This window comes from Rhinoraja longicauda, chromosome 5 (genome assembly GCF_053455715.1).
Source record: "Rhinoraja longicauda isolate Sanriku21f chromosome 5, sRhiLon1.1, whole genome shotgun sequence".
NCBI lineage: Eukaryota > Metazoa > Chordata > Chondrichthyes > Rajiformes > Arhynchobatidae > Rhinoraja > Rhinoraja longicauda.
In genome coordinates, this window is record NC_135957.1 from 53,673,910 (window position 1) to 53,694,603 (window position 20,694).

A 20,694-nucleotide genomic window follows, 5' to 3' on the forward strand; every position below is an offset into this window, starting at 1 on the left:
TTTTTTTTAATTAAATAACCACCCCGATGTTATCCATTATCAAACTAATGGAATATATAATGTATCCAATCATTGGCAGAAAAATCTATATTATTACTAGTTTGAAAAATGCTTTAAAAGTGTACAAGAGAATGTGTGCAAAGTCAGATTTTTTAAAGTCAGCTCATTGGTACCCCAGGGAGTACTTGTATTGTATAGAAATAAAGACCCAATATTCTGGAGATAATCAACAGGTGAAGCATGGGGAGAGAGGGAGGGGGGGGGGGAGAGAGAGAGGGAGGGGGGGGGGAAGAGAGGGAGGGAGGGAGAGAGGGAGAGGGAGAGAGAGAGAGAGAGAGAGAGAGAGAGAGAGAGAGAGAGAGAGAGAGAGAGAGAGAGAGAGAGAGAGAGAGAGAGAGAGAGAGAGGGAGGGAGGGAGGGAGGGAGGGAGGGAGGGAGGGAGGGAGGGAGGGAGGGAGGGAGGGAGGGAGGGAGGGAGAGAGAGAGAGAGAGAGAGAGAGAGAGAGAGAGAGAGAGAGAGAGAGAGAGAGAGAGAGAGAGAGAGAGAGAGAGAGAGAGAGAGAGAGAGAGAGAGAGAGAGAGAGAGAGAGAGAGAGAGAGAGAGAGAGAGAGAGAGAGAGAGAGAGAGAGAGAGAAAAAAAGAAAATATTTAAAACATACTGCCTTTAACGTTCAAGAACTCACCTTTCTTGTGGAACTGCAAACCAATATTCTGGCTGCTTCTCCCTCTTCACATATTGGTGTGTTGTCGACATGCTATATGACACAAATGACTTTCGCATAGGTTTCCCGACATTAATGCAAAGGAACATAGGTGGTTTCTTGCTTTTCTCTTCCTTTGATGGAAGCATGTCTAAAAAAATTAAAGTAAGCAGTACAACTACATGAGAAAATGAGCATCTTCGCAATGGTGTTGGAACAACAAAGGTTGAGGACACACAAATCTTAATAGATTTTGCCCACCCAATGCAGAACATCAATCTGAATGAATAGGATTTTGAACAATAAAGCCAAAAGAGTAATCAAAGGAAAAAGTTGGGATTCAAATTAGTTGGGGTAACTTTTAACTTCAAAGTTGATACTTTGTTTTGGTAAGAGATAAATAATATTAGATCATGATACTCTGGCTTCTAATTATCTTCTTCTCAACTAGATACCCTTTAAAAAACAAATGTTTGTTAAAAGTTTTGGTCACATTCCTCTTTAGTTTTCCTCTTACACTTCCCTGAAACGCCTTGGGATATTTTTTTTAACTACAATTAGGGCACCTACAGTCATTATCATTGGAAGATAATAAAATTCTGACCATCTTTTCATAAAGCAAATGTGAAAACTTTATGGGTTTGTAACTCTGCAACTGGAGATACCATCAGCAGAGAAAAAAGAGGCATTTTGAATACAACCGTTTATCTTTTAATTTTGATTATCTTTAACTTTATTTTTATTTATTTTTTAATTCCTTAAAATATACTGGCCCTTCCCTCAGCTGCATATAGCCAAGCACTCGATATTTCAACCAACCTCCAAATACATTTCTCCTGAATTTTCAAACAAATGCAGGGAATTCGTAAAGAAAGTTTAAATGCACTTTAGGAAAAGTTTGAAGGCTTTTGCAGAAGAGATTGATCAAAATAATTCCAATGATATAAGACTAATTCTGTGGATATACTGGAGAAGCTGAGGTTGTTCCAGAAAAAGGGAATACTTACAAGGAATTGTGTAGCAGTGTTTATATATGACTTAGACGAAGGGATTAAAAGTACCATTAGCAAATTTGCAGATGATACTAAGTTGGGGGGTAGTGTGAATTGTGAGGAAGATGCAATAAGGCTGCAGGGTGACCTGGACAGGTTGTGTGAGTGGGCGGATACATGGCAGATGCAGTTTAATGTAGATAAGTGTGAGGTTATTCACTTTGGAAGTAAGAATAGAAAGGCAGATTATTATCTGAATGGTGTCAAGTTAGGAGGAGGGGGAGTTCAACGAGATCTGGGTAGTCAATGAAAGGAAGCATGCAGGTTCAGCAGGCAGTGAAGAAAGCCAATGGAATGTTGGCCTTCGTAACAAGAGGAGTTGAGTATAGGAGCAAAGAGGTCCTTCTACAGTTGTACCGGGCCCTGGTGAGACCGCACCTGGAGTACTGTGTGCAGTTTTGGTCTCCAAATTTGAGGAAGGATATTCTTGCTATGGAGGGCGTGCAGCGTAGGTTCACTAGATTAATTCCCGGAATGGCGGGACTGTCGTATGTTGAAAGGCTGGAGCGATTGGGCTTGTATACACTGGAATTTAGAAGGATGAGGGGGGATCTTATTGAAACATATAAGATAATTAGGGGATTGGACACATTAGAGGCAGATAACATGTTCCCAATGTTGGGGGAGTCCAGAACAAGGGGCCACAGTTTGAGAATAAGGGGTAGGCCATTTAGAACGGAGATGAGGAAGAACTTTTTCAGTCAGAGGGTGGTGAAGGTGTGGAATTCTCTGCCTCAGAAGGCAGTGGAGGCCAGTTCGTTGGATGCTTTCAAGAGAGAGCTGGATAGAGCTCTTAAGGATAGCGGAGTGAGGGGGTATGGGGAGAAGGCAGGAACGGGGTACTGATTGATAGTGATCAGCCATGATCGCATTGAATGGCGGTGCTGGCTCGAAGGGCTGAATGGCCTACTCCTGCACCTATTGTCTATTGTCTATTGTCTATCATGAACAAGAAAAAGAGCAGATATATAAATAAACAATTCCATTTGTGGAGGAATGAAGATCAGAGGGGGAATGGAATGGAAATGATCAACAAAAGAACCAAAGTCTTTTTTTTCCCTCCATACACACAATGTGTTGTCAGGAGGAATTGCCATGAAGGCAAATTTAATGGCAGGATTCAAAAAGTTGCATAGATCTGAAATGAAAGAAATTAAGACAATTTGGAGAGAATGGGGAAGTGTAACTAGTTGAATTATTCTTGACAAGCCAAATAGCCTCCTCCTGCACCATAAACACTGTTATAAGTCCACTCGTCAAACAAATAAGAATAAATCCCATCTATATAGGACAATTACCAAAGGAGACATTTCAAAGTGCTTTGCAGAAGAATTACCAGTCTAGAAAACCAATGTCAAGCCAATGGATGATACTGGTGCATATGACCCAAGCTATGATCAGTGGATTATGTTTTAAGGAGTGTCTTAAAAAGGAGGGGGGAAAAAGTCATTCCTGTATTTAAGGCCTTGATAGCTGAAGAGGCGGCCTCTAATTGAGCAGTGATTAAATTCAGAGACATGCAAGAGTTGGAAACAACAATGAAAATATACAAATAATCTTGGGTTAGAGATTATAGATGGAGAACATCAAAACCATGGACAGATTTTAAACTAGGGCAAAGATGTTTTATATATTGAAATGTGGTTCAACTATGAGGCAAAACAAAGAATTAAATCAATGGGATAAGTAAATGAAACTTACTGTAAGAACACATTTACCGAATAAAATGGGGTCAGATTCCAAATGTACGTAAAAATTACCAAGCTAGATGGCAATCTAGGCCTGGTAAGGGCTTCAGTAAGGGCTTCACAACATTTTAAGGTAAAGAAGCTCGGAAGTCATGTTGCAGTTGTATAAGATGTGGGTGAGATTGCTTTTAGAGTATTGTGTTCAGTTCAGTTCAGCACCATGTTATAGGAAATATATTGTCAAGCTTGAAAGGGGTCAGCAAAGATTTACGAGGATGTTGCCAGGACGAGCGGGTCTGAGCTATAGGGAGAGGATGAGTAGGCTGGGTGTCTATTCTTTGGAGCGCAGGAGGATGTGGGGTGGTCTCATAGAGGTGTATAAGATCATGAGAGGAATAGATCGGGTTGATGCACAGAATCTCTTGCCCAGAGTAGGGGACCAGAGGACATTAGTTCAAGGTGAAGGGGAAAAGATGTAATAGGAATTTGTGGGGTAATTTTATCACACTAAGGGTGGTGGGTGTATGGCACAAGCTGCCAGAGGAGGTAGTTGAGGCTAGGACTATCCCAACGTTTAAGAAACAGTTAGACAGGTACATGCATACTACGAGTTTGGAGGGATATGGACCAAACGCAGGCAGGTGGGACTAGTGTAGACATGTTGGCCGGCGTGGGCAAGTTGGGATGAAGGACCTGTTTCCACACTGTATCACACTATGACTCTAAAGGGGCTAAGATAGAGATGTTCTGGGGTAATAATGGTTGATCTTAAAGTTGCCAAGAATCCAAGCTCTAAAATTGCACTTGGCATCAAATGCGAGACCAATTTCAGATTTTATTAGGAAAAAGACAAAGACAATAGCCTTACTCATAAATAATGGTACGACATTTAAACATCTAGTTCTAGATGAGGTTTGAACAATTAAAAAACTTGAGGCAAAAGGATCAAAGGATGAATTGGTTAGATAAATTATGTCTGACAGTAAACATTTGGAAAATTATGCCATTATTTTGGATTATTTTATAAAGGAGCACAATGTAGATGAGAAAGAGTAGGTGAGAAGAAAAGATCTTTGAGAAAGCAGATATAAAGATGTAGTTGTCCAAAAATTAGCAATACTAGTGATTCCCTGGCAATGAACAGATCACTAATAACAGAAGGCAAGTGCAATACCATCAAGTGCAATACCATCAAGTGCAATACCATCAAGCCACAAAGACATGTTAGAAGAGAATAGTGTGGTCAACCACATCAGGTTTGCAGAATGGTCAAGGTGGAAAAGGATAGATTACCTTAATTACTGTCACATTGGATGTCACTAGTGACTGATCAGAGTTGCTTCAGTTTTGTGGTAGAGCTGGAAACCTGGTTGGAAGGATTCAAATAAAAAGTTTCAAGAAAAATAGACATGCATTTGGGATGCTCTATGTCCAAGAGGGAAGGAATGTTGGAGATGGAATAGCAGTTTAAAAGAACGAAGGGTAGTTGCTTTTTTATTAAAGGGGTGATGACAGCAGATTTAAAGATGAGAAAAACAATATCCGTGGAGAGAAAACATTGATAATCAGATGTTGCTTGTATTGGCGGACTTTAGTTATGGGGAGAAAGATTGGATCGGCTGGGCTTGCTTTCCCAGGACCAAAGGAGGCAGAAGGGCAATAAATGAAGCATAATAGGAGAGTCAGAAACGTTCTCCCATGGTGGGGATTTCAAAAACAAGAGAGCAAAGGTTTAAACGTTTGACCCGTTTGTGTTTAATGGAGGAAGTAGTATTAAACGGAATTTGAGGAAAAAGCCTATTTTTATGGTGATAGTGGAATGAGGAACAATCACTATGTTAAAGAGGCATTTAGACAAGCACTTAAATAGTGCTATCATGAGCATAGAAGGATATAATAGAGCTATCATGAGCATGGAAGGATATGTACCTAAAATAGGCAAATGGGATTAGTATGGATGGGCAAAAAAATGTCAGCGTGGATGGGGTGGGCTAAAGGGACAATGTTTGTGCTGTACAAATCTGCGACATCAAGTGAGTTAGAGAATTGGGGTAATTTAGACATTGGTCAACAGATTTGTAGAAAGATACTAGGGAACTGGAGACGGATCTGATGAAAGTAATGTTTGCAAAGGGCACAAGTAGTCAAGGGAAAGCACTGTGGAAATACAAGAGCTTGGAACTAGGAGAAGCGAAACATTTGAATTTGTGCCTTGTCGGCTGAAAGGAGATGAAGTGGCAGAGGCAGCAACATAATAGACAATAGGTGCAGGAGGAGGCCATTCGGCCTTTCGAGCCAGCACTGATCATTCTCAATCAGTACCCATTCCTGCCTTCTCCCCATACCCCTGACTCCGCTATCCTTAAGAGCTCTATCCAGCTCTCTCTTGAATGCATTCAGAGAATTGGCCTCCACTGCCTTCTGAGGCAGAGAATTCCACAGATTCACAACTCTCTGACTGAAAAAGTTTTTCCTCATCTCAGTTCTAAATGGCCTACCCCTTATTCTTAAACTGTGGCCCCTTGTTCTGGACTCCCCCAACATTGGGAACATGTTTCCTGCCTCTAACGTGTCCAACCCCTTAATAATCTTATACATTTCGATAAGATCTCCTCTCATCCTTCTAAATTCCAGTGTATACAAGCCTAGTCGCTCCAGTCTTTCAACATATGACAGTCCCGCCATTCCGGGAATTAACCTAGTAAACCTACGCTGCACACCCTCAATAAATATTGATCTTAATTCCATATCATCCATGAGCTATCTGAAGAAAAGTGGAAGCAGAAATTGAGGGGATAGGGCAAGAGATAATGGAGGATGTTAGGGCATCCAGTATAAAGCTCCGGTGTCCAGACTGGAATAGTGAGAAGTTTTGGCAGGAGGGTGTTGTGATACAGGTGCTGGACCACGAAGTACAACAGAGGGCACGGCTTCAAAAATCGATGTGTGATCCAATCAAATCTGATAAACAGCTGACAGTTGCCCTTTTTTATTCAACCAAAACTGCAATCACTGCAATGCTTATTCAAAAAAAGTGACAAGCATGATGAGCCAGACAAACATTTACTTTCTCTATGATTCGAACAAAATTGAATATTTGCTATTTACCTTCAATTGGTCCTTTGAGTTTGTTAAAGAAAGCTTGAATTTCTGATTGACAGCCAGCTTCTTCATTATCTTCCTTCAAAGATGATTTTGTACTCTTGTCTGGACCAATATCATTTGGAGAATCCTGCATTGTGGGAACCTTGCTCCCTTTGCTCAGGTAATTTTCTAGATAGGTTCCCTTAGCTGTTATGATATCACTGTTGAAGGTAATTTCACAGTCCACAGAAATATCCTGATCTAAAGGAACACCAAATATTAAAGATGGAGTTTCAGAAGAATGAATACACATTTTTGAGGTAGGTCCCAATAACGTTTTTTCAAGTATAGTTTGTTGGTCATTGGTCTCATCAATTTTCACAAGTGAGGCATGTTTCATACACTCCACAGGATCAGACATATTTGTAGGTTTCTCCTCAGTAGTGGAATCATCCTTGTAATAACCATGACTTTTCAAGACAAAGCGAGTTGCAGTCACTTCTGACTTTCCTTCAACTACATCTCTATAAATACCACTTGCAAATTCTGCAGCACTTTCCTCTTTTACCGGGAATGATGCAAGTTCAGTAAACGTTTCATCAGATGTATCTTCCATACTTTTGTGGAGAGGATAATGGTTTTCTGAAGAATCATGATCCTTCACCTGTCGATTTTTACTCATGGCTTTGAAACGATTAAATGGATTTAGATCCTTTTCAGCTGATAGATCATCCCAATCTCCAGGCCTATACAGGGGAGAGAGATCCTTTGGTACATCACTGTCAGGATAAATGATGTAGGCATTTGGGATGTTAAATCAAAAATAAAAATGAACACAAAAATGTTGAACAAAATCTAAAATCTTGAAATGAAATCAAATGTAATGAAGAAAATAATATAAAACATGCAAATAAAATGTAGCAAAGGTGTTATGAACAAATCTCAGAACTTTTGGTACTTTAAACAATTGAAATCATTGGAAGGTAAAGCAAATTCAAAATAGTTAATTTTATACTTTAAAGCATTCAGGCAAAGTAAATACTAATGCAGTGAATAAACATTTTCAATGTTATTAGTTTTAAAAAGAACAATGTAATTTTCTTTGTAGGAGATTTAATACTTTTGGTTTCTTAAAATCTCTGTACTTTTTTGACACTTTGGCTAAGTTTAAGTATGCCTGATCAAATAATTTACATATTGCACTGCAATTTTACAATACAAGGCATGCAAGTAAGAACAAGCAAAATACTTTTTCCCAACTGATATAGTCATTACGTTTGTCTCAATGTAAACTACTTACGATGGAAGAGCATCTTTAATCTTCATGTGTGAGATATCATGGTATAAGGCAATGGATATGACTTCTTCCATTGGACAAATGAGTCCGTATTCCTCACATCCATTTTCAATGACAAGGGAATCGGACTTATGTGGATCAAACATTATATTATTTGGAGTGACAATCATAACTCCTCCAACAACTCCCTGATGAGAGGGGGGAAAATTACATGCAATTAGATGTGCAACAAAAGAGAAATCTAGAAATGATTAAGTTACAGCTTTCATTTTATTAAAAGCAAAGTTATGTACTATAAATTTCACAGAACTTCACATAAAAGGCAATGGTCAGAGACAATTAAGAAAAGGAAGATCTCACAAACGGCAATGATATGTATCGAGTTAAACATTTTTTGGTGCTAATGGCATAAGGGGATACCATGCTTCAAATAGTACAATGGGAAACAACACCCCGCTAAATCTTTAATAGAGGCAGTAAATGCACATTTCATTCAACACTTGATACTGTGTTCTCAACACAAAACTCTCACAGCACTGTATTGAAGAACTTTGATAAACTACATGAAGTAGCCTGAAATGAGACCATCAAGTAAGTCAAAGTGAAATTGCTCAGTGAGGTGAAATTGCTCATAGGTGTATATTCAACAGTTGAACTCCATGTGACATTACATGTGAAAGAATATATAATTCAGAAACAGAAATGCAAAGATAAAGACATACTGCTGGAGTACACGTAGCAAAGTTGTGAACAGTTCTGGACAGTGAATAAAGTTAGCTGGAGTGACAATATCGGCATCCATACAATTGGTTTCAGCCACAGCTCAGATGGTAGTACCATTACCTCAGTCTGATATTTGTGGGTTCAATCTTCAACAGTTGAAGCACAAAACTTTGGGCCGACTCTGAAGTGCAGTATTAAGAGTGTGCTCCATTGTCAGTGGTGCTACACTTCTGATGAGCCAATAAACCAAGACCTCAGCCTGCCCTCTTGTCCAGATGTAAAAAAGATCTCATAGCACTACTTAAAAAACAGTGAAGTTATCTCCAGAACTCTAATAATCCAATTGCTGTCCATAAGACTTTGTCCATAAATTCTGAAATTAGATTAGTAACAACATTTCCAAAATTAAAAAAAAATCAGTAAAATGATTCAGCAAATCCTAAAATTGTGAAAGTCAAATGCAAATTTAAACCTCCTTTATCTTTCAGTGTTCCATATTTCTTTTTCCTCCAACATTGATTTTTGCTTGTGTATTTTACATGCTCACATTTGTGTACCCAAAGAGATAGTAACATTGGTAGATTGGTATATTGATAATAGAATGTAGGTCAGTACATTAAAATTATCTTGAAGATTATTGGTGAAGAATTCAGTGATAGGTTTAGAAATGTTATTATGATCTTATAAACAATATCTTGGTTCTTGGCTCTTGGTTCTTGGTCCTCCAAAATATTTCAAATGGAATTTAAACTGGAGGTGGCAGAATATGGACTTAAGCAAGAAGGGCTTCTTGGAGAAGAGCTGCCTTAAATTTAATGGCTTCTGGTTGAAGAACTGCAGGGTGAAGACTATTCCATGCTTTAATTGTGCGAGGGAAGAATGAATTGCTATACACATCTGTCTTGACAGCTGGTATCTCAAATTGAATCGAATGCCCTCGTCTACTCCTGATAGGGTTGGGTTTGGTGTAGATGTGGTAATCTATGTCGAGCTGACCATTTAACATTTCGTAAAAACAGGTCAAATGGTGGGCTTTACGTCTGTCTTGGAGAATGTTCCACCCCAATGAATTTAGAAGTTCGATAACACTCGCTTCTCTCTCATAGGTATTTGTAACAAAACGAGCTGCCTGTCTTTGGACACGTTTGATGGAAGAAATGTTTTTAATTGTGTATGGGTCCCATGCTGCAACTGCGTAGTCCAAATGTGGTTTAACAAGGATGAAGTATAACTTCTCCTTGATAGAAGTTGAACAATGATAAAAGTTGCGTCTCAGAAAACTTAGGACACCTGTTGCTTTCACCGTTGCATGATGAGTCTGACCATTCCAACGTAGATCGTTCTGTAATTTGATGTAATCTGGTTAAGAGTCATGCAGGGGAGCCAGGTGATCAAGATTTTGCTCTGTGACATCTGTACGGTAGTTGGTATGCAATGGCTTCTTCATGTTAAAAGAAACCAACCATAGGTATCTTCCACTCCACAATAAAAAGCTTGGGATCCGAAAAGTTAGGCCCGCTATGGACAATTCCAACAGAGATTGTATGCTGTTCAGCCTTTGCCACTCAGGAACTTGGACAATTTGATATTGGCACCACCAGTGATTTAAACATGACAGGCAGAAGATGGTGTCATTATAGAACTAGACAGTTGGCACACCTTCTTCAGTAGGGCCAAACCAAAAAACCTCACAAATTACCCTGTCAGCCACCACCTGCCCCATCTGTGCAAGACCCTGCAGCTCCTCAAATTGACTTCAGTCACATCATAACCCACCAAATAGGAGGGGATACACCAAATCTATTCCTGGGAAAGAGATGTAAAAAATATTGTAACTAAATAAAAGGAAGTGCAAAATTATTTTAGAAATTCAGTATTATCCTAATGGAAACAAGAAACAGAAATCGACAATGGAAAGACTATAGTAAACCGGTAACGAGCATTAGGATTTAAGACAGACAACTTACTAAAGTTTCAGTTCTCACCAAAAATGTAGAGATAATTCATGGATTATTAAAAAAATTAAAAATGTGAACTGATTTGAAATTAATTATAGTGGTTACCTCGCCATCTGTAATGTATCTGCAATTCATTTTCAAAAACTTTTCAGTAGGTGGTTCATCATCTTCTGAACCAGATGATGTTACTCTCACAATAGGTTGTGAATGCACTGGTGAGGAGAGGAAATTCCTAGCAGTTACTTTTCTTGGAAGATCTGCATTCTGTAAATGATAGATTGGTCAATTAGGCATACAAGTAAAATTACCAGGTATATCTCTCGATTTAAATGGCTCCAGTTGGTAATATTTGTACGTTGCAGCTATTTGTTCAACTACGTTTTTGCATTAAAAATTATGATCTAACACCAGGAAAAATTATCTTCAGAACAAACTATTGCTTAACAGCTCAACACTTACTGGAAGTTTACCATACTCTGTATCTGATGATGGAGGAGTCAGCAGGCTTCCACAGACTGGGGAAATTGCTGCCGCAACAGGTGGTGAATCTGGAACATACAAAGTCTGAAAGTACAAAAGGCACTTTGAATTTAAGTAACCTCCAAATTAATGTCAAGTATTAAATTAGCATAATTGGTTTTTTTCTGAAATTAGTGAAGCCATACCTGACCAGGAACAACAACACGACTGTAAAGCTTGTTCATCTGCACAAGTTCATTTGGAGTAACATTGAATTTCAAAGCTATGGTGTTAATTGTGTCTTGGGACCCAACCTGTATATTAAAAACAAAACGAATCATCTCTTTCACACTGCAGATTAGCATCTTAAACCAGATTAAATATTTCCTTTTTTTTGGATGAAGATATCTTTTCCACCTGTTTTCAACTTGACAGCAAGATTTTACACGTGCAACCATTAAAATTATACACCTAACAAATTAATAATTTAATTCTTACCATATATTCTATGGTCCCAAATGGCTTCTGAGTAACCATTTTCTTTTCCTTATTCCTGTTCATCTGTCCATCACCTTAAAAAAAACAAAAAACAGGTCAGTATGAGGTATTTTTAGAATAGAAATTAGTTGTATATAATCAAAACGATAACAATCCTAAAAGAAAGCTGCACAATTAATTTGAAAGATCAGCAAAATCTATTATGTTCTGCTTGTTTTTAATAAAATCATTTATTTTTCAAAAGAAAATGCCAGCTTCAAACACCTAAGAACTTTTAAGCATCCAAGAGAAATATTATAAGCATCGGGCTCTTTCCAGCATTAAAAATTACATGCTTAACATTTATCACATGATTTATTATCATGCAAAGTACTCATTCATCTGAATATATTAATTTTTAAATACCAAGAATTCTTCATGTAAACTTAAAACATAATTTCTGCAGTAATATTGTGTTATGCCATTTCTACCATATTCAATAGTCAATTTATTTGTCACATACACATAAATGTGCAGTGGAATGAAAGATTACCCACAGTCCAATTGCATGTACAATTTGTATCTTGTTAGTGCAATGAGAGATACATCAGCTCAAGTTCTCCCGGCCAACACAAAACAGTTCTAAACTGTACAGCACCATTCATAATCCAGGCACCATTAAAATTATATTTTCAACCTACTCATCTCCTACTAACTACCCACTCAAGCAATGACAAAAAACGTTTCAAACATGTCCTATTCTGTCAATCCAATGCCAGCAAACCACTGGTTAATACACTTGAAATTATCAGTTCCCTCAGCTATTCCAACAATGTATCATGTTACCAGTTTGATGAGCCCTCTTCTCCACATCACTTCCCACAGACAAGTTGCCAGCTTTGTGAACTGCAGTCTGCTTAAACGTTTTTTTTTAAACATATACACGGTAGCGCAGCGGTAGAGTTGCTGCTTTACAGCGAATGTAGCGCCGAGAGACTCAGGTTCGATCCTGACTACGGGTGCTGCACTGTAAGGAGTTTGTACGTTCTCCCCGTGACCTGCGTGGGTTTTCTCCGAGATCTTCGGTTTCCTCCCACACTCCAAAGACGTACAGGTTTGTAGGTTAATTGGCTGGGTAAATGTAAAAATTGTCCCTAGTGGGTGTAGGATAGTGTTAATGTACGGGGATCGCTGGGCGGCACGGACTTGGAGGGCCGAAAAGGCCTGTTTCCGGCTGTATATATATGATATGATATGATGATATACAAGTACTTTAATTTCTATTGACATCTCATATCCGTTATCCAAACCCGAAAAAAACATCTTCCTGCACCAAGCCACGACATTCTAAAACCTATCACCTCCTCTCTCATGCTACACTTGAGAATTTAAACCCTTCCCAAAACCCGTCAGTTTCGTTCTTGCCCAAGGACAAAAGCTGAGATCTGACCCTCCTCTCCACAACAGATTCACACCAACTTTGCGAAAAGGTCATACAAAGTTAGCAATCTGACATTTAAAAAATGACAACTGAATTTTTAAAGTATAAAGATCACACACGTCACATATTTCTGAACCACTGTTCACAGCATATCTATTCCATCTCTATTTCAGCATTTTAGGTGAGAGATGCATCGGCCCACCTAGTCCATGCTAACCATTGAACATCCATTTACACTAGTTCTAAATTAGCCCACTTTCTCGTCCACTCCCTACACATTAGTAGCAATGTACAGAGGCCAATTAACCTACAAACCTGTATGTCTTTAGGATGTGGAAGGAGACTGGAGCACCCAAAGAAAACCCCAGTGTCATAGGAAGAATGTGCAAATTCACACAAACAGCACAAGGATAGGATCGAACCCGGGTCCCTGGTGCTGCAAGGCAGCAGCTCTACCAGCTGAGCCACCACCCCCCCCCCCCCTCCACCCCGCCCCCGCACCTTTAATTTAAAAAAAATGTGCCTATAAAGTTTATTTTAGAAATTACGTCAAAAGAATTCAACATGCTAAATTATCCACATTATCATTACTATTGTAATTTGAACCTTAACGATACTATGTAATAGTCTCTTATTTACATCGGCGATACCAAGCGCAGGCTCGGCGATCCCTTCGCTCAACACCTGCGCTCGGTCCGCATTGACCAAACTGATCTCCCGGTGGCCGAGCACTTCAACTCCCCCTCCCATTCCCAGTCTGACCTTTCTGTCATGGGCCTCCTCCAGTGCCATAGTGAGGCCCACCGGAAATTGGAGGAACAGCACCTCATATTTCGCCTGGGCAGCTTGCAGCCCAGTGGTATGAACATCGACTTCTCCAACTTTAGGTAGTTCCTCTGTCCCCCTCTTCCCCTCCTCCTTCCCAGATCTCCCTCTATCTTCCTGTCTCCACCTATATGCTTCCTTTGTCCCGCCCCCTGGCATCAGTCTGAAGAAGGGTCTCAACCCGAAACGTCACCCATTCCTTCTCTCCCCAGATACTGCCTGACCTGCTGAGTTACTCCAGCATTTTGTGAATAAATACCTTCGATTTGTACCAGCATCTGCAGTTATTTTCTTATACTATGTAATAGTCTGATCTAACAAATACATACATTTCCGATAACTTTGTCAATAGTCCACAATCAATATTTTATGTTGCAAACACATAACGAATAGCAATTAAAAAATTAAAAAATGCTTCCCATTTCATTTGTGGCTAGGACTTCCATCCTGAGAAACTGTGTATATCTTGGTCAGCCATTTATAATGCTTTCTCATGTTCATTTTGTTCAGGTTGCTTTTCCTCCTCAGACCTACTCTCTACATCACTTCGCTCATAGTTTGCAGTTTATATTTCTTACAGGCCAAAGGATTTTATTTTACTCAAAGAATACTGTTACAATCTTAAAGCTACCACTAAAATATTATTTCTGATTACCAATTACACCTTAAAGGGCCTGTCCCAGTTCGGCGATTTTTAAGGCGACTGGGCTGTCGCCGCACGTTCGCTGGTGTGTCGTGGGGATGGTCGTGAGTAGTCGCCAACTGGCTTGATGCCAATGATCGTAGCTTGTTGTATCCTGTCATGGGCGCTGTCGTAGGTTGTGGCCAGGTGAATTTGGTTGTCCCGGTGCTGATCCACCTTTTATAAGAATTTTGTTTGTTTGAATAAAGTAAATTTTGGACATTTTGACCAAAGATTGATGTTTGAAGTTATTGTATTTCAGAGTAGTTTCTCATGGCATCTCTTTCAAATATTTGAATTTCATTTATTTTGACCAATAAAACAAAATAAAACAAAATCAAATAATTTAATTTCAGATGCTGGTTAAACCGAAGACAGACACAAAAAGCTGTAGTCAGGCAACGGGTCAAGCAGCATCTCTGGAGAAAAGAAATAGGTGACTTTTGAAGAAGGGTCTCGACCCGAAATGGCACCGATTCCTTTTTCCAGAGATGCTGCCTGGCACGTTGAATTACTCCAGCTTTTGTGTCTTTCTCAGGTGTATAGGTTAATTGGCTTCAGTAAAATTGTAAATTGTCCCTAGTATGTAGGATAGTGCAAGTGTATGGGATGATCGCTGGTCGACGTGGACTCCGTGAGCCGAAGGGTCTGTTTCCACGCTGTATCTCTGAAGTCTACTTGTCCCAAAATGACCACTTTGCTTAAAGCAGGAAATCTCCATTCTTTCATGGGTCAGGAAAGTACCGCGAATGAGCACCTTGTGTGGATCGACGTTGCTGTCGAATAGTTTTTTCTCATGCGTGTTTGTCATGCAAAGCGGCCGAGCAGAGCATGGCAGTCACTTGTGTAGGTGTGTAATGGTCGATTCTAGATGATCTTGGTATACATCCGCCCTCGGGAAATGAAACAAAGACATGCTGCATCCAAGTGATAATTCTATCCGCCCACAATTGTCAAATGGATGAATATTGTGTGATATGGGAACTGTGTTTTCTCCTACAATCCTCGTGCCTTTTTTGTGAGATATATACTGACTGGTACTATTTTCTTATTGTGGGTCGCCGGTTGTCGTAGCTTGTCGTAGGCATTGTCGTGGTCATTGTTGTAGACATTGTCATAGGGTTAAAAAACAAATCGAAGGGTTTTCGGCGATCTGTTACGACTTTGACAGTCGCTGGCAGTCGCCTTAAAAATCACCAAAGTGGGACAAGCCCTTAAAAGTTTTATTTTGCTAATAAAACTCTCTAAGCATTCTGTATTTGTTTTGGAACTTTCTTAAATTTGTTGTTACCAATTCTTGTTACAGTAATGATGACAGATAGTTGAATGGACTTTATATATTCAAAATAAGCAGTTTACTGTAACAAGTCGTATTTTAAAAAACCCAATTAATGCAATTATCTGCCAGAAGTTCACAATTCTGTAAAACAAATCTCCTGGAGAATAAATATTATTGTTCGTAAGCAACAACATAACAGCCCCAATCTCTTGTTGCCATGCTGGGAGTTATCAACACAACCTCTTGGGCCTTTCAGTTTCCAGCACTGTCATAGATTTACGGAGGTATCAATGCTTTTCGGTCTAGTGTCTACACTCAGCTGCCCTGGACCAGCCACATCGAAGCTGTGGCCAGGAAAGCACATGCCTCAGAAGGCTTTGGAGGTTTGGCTTACCTCCAACAACTCCCAACATCTTCGACTGATGCATCATAGAAAACATCTTATCGGGAAACACAGCAGCCTGGTTTTGGGACCAGCTCCATCCAAGACTACACGAAATTGCAGAGAACTGTGGATGTAGCCCAACCCATCGGGCAAACCATCCTCCCTTCTACACTTCGTGTGGCCTCAGCAAAGCCACCACCATAATCATGAACCAGTCTCAGCCAGGACATTCCCTTTTCTCCCCTCTTCCATCAGGCAGGAGGTACAGAAGTTTGAAAACACTTAGCTCCAGATTCAGGAACGGTTTCATCCCAGCTGTTATCAGGCAACTGAATGGTCCTCTTATCAGCTAAAGCGTGGTCTTGACCTTCCATCTACCTCATTTTAAACCGCTGAACTCTTTTTAAAATCGGACTTTATTGGACTTCAATGTTATACCTTTACACTAATTGTACCTTTTATCATTATTTTTATTTGTATACACTGGACAGCTTGATTGTATTCACATATAGCCTTTTCTTTGACTGGATAGTACACAAACAAAAGCTTTTCACTGTATCAGAGCTTCTGACAATAATAAACTAAAATAAAGATGGAAGGAACTGAGGGATAAGATTGTAGATTGATCTGAACAAAAATTAAGAATTTCAAAATGTAGGGAAAGTTTGGTTACCTCTTGGGCAGCAGTGTTGCTGCCTCGGAGCTCTTGTGAGCCCGGTTCAATTCTGACCTCCAGTGCTGTGTAGAAATTTCTGCACCAGATATCAACAAATACCTCGACACTTTGGAGACAGTGAAGTGATCAAGAGAGGTGTAGACCAGGTAATGAACAGAATGAAAACATTTTGTTTTTAATGATGTTGCTGAGCTGATGAATTAGACCATGTAATGCTCCAGTGCAGGAAAAGCCCATGCAACCATTTAAGTTAAGAATAGAACGAGTTAGATGAGGATGCAGAGCATTAAAAAATGGTAAAGCAGCAAATGGTTCACAAAGAAGGTAAGGGGGCATTGCACACAGTGCAACTAGTATGACATTAATGTGAGCCATTTCTATGCTAAGAAATGGGCAGTAACCAATTAAAACGACTTGAGACTTTCTGGAAATTTAGTGGCTCAAATGCCAAAGGAGGAAAAGAAAGCAAGGTTGAAGGTGTAATGCCAGTTTAAGGATTGAGCTGTCAATAGTTGTTATTTGTGAAACTGTTTTAAGTAAAACTGAAGGAGCAGGGAACAGTAAGAGGGGCAAAAACTGTCAACGGAAGGAATAAATTGCCTAGCTCTTACAAATTAAAAAAGCAATTATTCGCCATCAATAGATAATAGGGTCCGGCTCGAAACATTTAGTATTAGAGGATTTGCAGCTGTCATATAACTGAATAGTCACTCATTTAAAATATTGGGTGAAAAAAGTCAGTATGTACATACTGGAAGAAACCCATTGAATAATGTTTTCTTTGCCACTCACTCTTTCGGCTTCTTCGTTCAATGACTCTTGGCTACCGCCGAACGTGGAATAACCAGAAGAAAGTGAATCTTCATCTTCGGGCTGCATTTCCCAAGTAGCTTTGCAATTAGTCGGAGTGAAAACCCTCCACATTTCAACGGGATCATGCATAAAAAATTCCAACGCAAACATGCTTGAAAGTAATCGAGACGAATTGTGCGACAAATTGATTGCTCCTTCTTTATCCGCTCATTTCGATTTCATAAACGTCCTACATCATCAATTCCAGAAACATCAACGGAGCTGCTGTCTATCACCAGAAGTCAAAGCTGGCGCGCTGTCTCAAAACCACGGACGTGCTTTGCACCACGTTAGCTCCAACTGGAACACAGCGGTCCCATGTGGTCGATGTAAACACACGCACAGCACGTACTGCACACTTTATCACAGCAGAAACAGGCTGCTCGACTATAAAACCGAAGGCTATGACATTTTACGCTCCTTTTTGCTACAAGAAACGCAGGCAATTTCTAAACCTGAAGGAGTTACAGAAGCTCCCTCTCACGACAGCCAATAACATCTTGGATCTGGAATGGCTGAAAATCGGAGTTGGTAAGATTCTGGGTCACGCTTTTAAACAAATATAAAGTAAACTTTAAAAAATATATCGAACAATCTACACGTATTACGCTGCGGTTGATGATGACTGTATTTACAACTGTAGGATCTCAAGTTTTAAAACTCAAAATATGTGGAATAACTGTTCCAAATCTTCTCAATTTGAATGGGAATCTACGGAAGTGAAAGATTGAGACACAGGTACACAAATCGGCAGACAAAGAACCTGACACAAAGACAAAAAGGTCCGGTGAGAAAAACAAAGCGAGAAAAAAATAAAATAAACAGAGGGTGGTATCATACAGAATCATACAGGACAGATATAGGTCGTCCGCAATTTATGTACATCTATGACGAGCGTTTGCGAATGCCTCCGTTTGTGGAATAGGGCCCTCCTCTCATATCCTTCAATGCAAGAGTCCATGACTTGACCATCAGCCTCCGAATGCAGGTAAATGCAAGTGCCACCTGCATATTGCAGCTCTGAAGCAGGGTTGATTTTAATTTTGGTGTGGAGATTATGTAGGTTGACTCGTTTCCCATGAGTCCTGTAAATTTAGCCCTAGTAAATGTGAGATGATGCAACTGGGAGGACGAAAAAAAGAGTAGGATATTTTCATAACGAATGGTACTGAGAAATGGCAAGATTTCAGCACAGAAGTTCAAAGATTCCTGAAGATGGCAGCACAGGTAGATAATGTGTTAAAGGTATGCGTGTCGATGGTGTGGTAAAAGTGATGAAAGGATCAAAGTACTGGAGTAACTCAGGTCAGGTAGCATCTTTGGACAGGTGAAGTTTTGGGTGGAAACCCTTTATCAGACTGATGGTGGGGGGAGAAGAAAGCTAGAAAAGGAGACAGGCAGGAAAAAGCACGGCAGGTAATAGGTCAACACACACGAAGGGGGTTTTGATAGGCACACGGGTACAAAGGCCTGAGATAAGAACAATACAACCATGTTTGAATAGTGGAGTGGACTCAATGTCCTATTTCTGCTCCTGTCTTATAGAAGGTGTGAGACAGGTTTGATGAGTTGCAGATTGTGAAGTAAGAGGGAGGAAAATGCTGGGGATGGGTGGAGGGGGCGTTAATAGGTGGGTTGGGCACACCTGGAGGGGGGTACTTGAAGGTTACCTAAAATTGGAGAATTCAATGTTCATATACGATACTTGCCTTCATTAACTTCAGCATAGAATGTAAGAGCAGGGATGTTGTGGTACAACTTTATAAAACATTGTTTCAGCGATAAATGGAATACTGTGCACACTTCTGGTTACCACACTACAGGAAGGATGCAATTGTACTGGAGAAAGTGCAGAGAATTACGAGGATGTGGGCTGGAGCAATTCAATTTGAGGAGAGACTGGGTTTGTTATCCATTGAACAGAGAAGGCCGAAAGAGGACCCGAGAGATGTACAAAATTATAACAAAGTAGACAGTATGTATTAAAACCACACCATTTAGGTTCAATATTAGGGGCAAGAGATTTAAAAGAGATCCGGAGAACATTTTCATCCAGAAGGTCATTGGAATCTGCAAAACACTGTCCGAGGACTGATGGAGTATGTGACACAGAGGGACCTCTCACAACATTCAAATATCTATGCGGGCACTTGAATTTTCCATACATAGAAGGCCAAGGTGCTGATAAATAGGATTAATGTAGGTAAGTACTTGATGGTAGGGCCTGTTTCTATGCTGTAGTTTGATATGGAGGTAGAGAGGACAATGAATGACACTAATCAGTGACCCTAACTCCCACTGGCATTTGGTTTGATAGGTTAACAGATCAGGGTCTGTGGCATCTTAAAATAAATTCAATATGTCACATTTAAAGTCGTGCATAAGTATAGTACAGCACTGATACAATTAAAATCTTGCTTGAAGCAGCATCACAGGCACATAGACTCAAACAGCACACAACAAATTATACATAAAGCATACAGAAATTCTGCAAGACAGTAAAAACTAAATGGTGCAAAACAATTAGAAGACAAATCCACACTAATACAACAGGTGTGCCGTAGCATTCTGTTGCTGAAGGAGGGTTAGGGTGGTGCAGTTTAGTTCAAAATCTGAGAATTGCAGGTAAGTAGCTATTCCTGATCGTGACATGTATATAACTAGTAGCATCTGTTGGTCATGTTTTAAACAAACATATAGCATTTAATATAGTTTAATTTATTTTACACATCTCTTGTCTTCCCTTTAAACAATTAAAATGGAGGACTGAAAACAAGATATTGCTGCAATGTATGGGTGCTTTTGGATACTTATAGTGCCCTCCATAATGTTTGGGACAAAGACCCATCATTGATTTATTTGCCTTTTACTCCACAATTTGAGATTTGTAATAGAAAAAAATCACGTGGTTAAAGTGCACATTGTCAGATTTTAATAAAGGCCATTTTAATAAAGGCCATTTTTAATAAAGGCCATTTTTAATAAAGGCACCAAGCCTTGCGGCACTACACTCACCACTGTCTGCCATTCTGAAAAGGACCCGTTTATTCCTACTCTTTGCTTCCTGTCTGCCAACCAATTCTCTATCCATGTCAATACCCTATCCCCAATACC

The 20,694-nt window shown here is 39.7% G+C and overlaps 1 protein-coding gene across 9 annotated transcripts in view; it reads right to left on the reverse strand.

Annotated features, from left to right (window-relative positions):
• LOC144593653 (nuclear receptor coactivator 7-like) overlaps positions 1 to 20,694 on the reverse strand; it is a 98,004-nt gene that overhangs the window by 39,334 nt on the left and 37,976 nt on the right. For 8 of the 9 annotated variants that reach the window (XM_078399563.1, XM_078399566.1, XM_078399568.1 and 5 more), the window contains 7 exons: positions 11,462 to 11,535; positions 11,170 to 11,277; positions 10,964 to 11,068; positions 10,610 to 10,768; positions 7,827 to 8,011; positions 6,551 to 7,305; positions 685 to 853 (listed from right to left, as the gene is read on the reverse strand). In XM_078399563.1, the coding sequence (XP_078255689.1) occupies positions 685 to 853; positions 6,551 to 7,305; positions 7,827 to 8,011; positions 10,610 to 10,768; positions 10,964 to 11,068; positions 11,170 to 11,277; positions 11,462 to 11,535 (1,555 nt within the window). The remainder of the gene's footprint in view (positions 1 to 684; positions 854 to 6,550; positions 7,306 to 7,826; positions 8,012 to 10,609; positions 10,769 to 10,963; positions 11,069 to 11,169; positions 11,278 to 11,461; positions 11,536 to 20,694) is intronic. The other variant, XM_078399564.1, reaches the window with a different exon arrangement.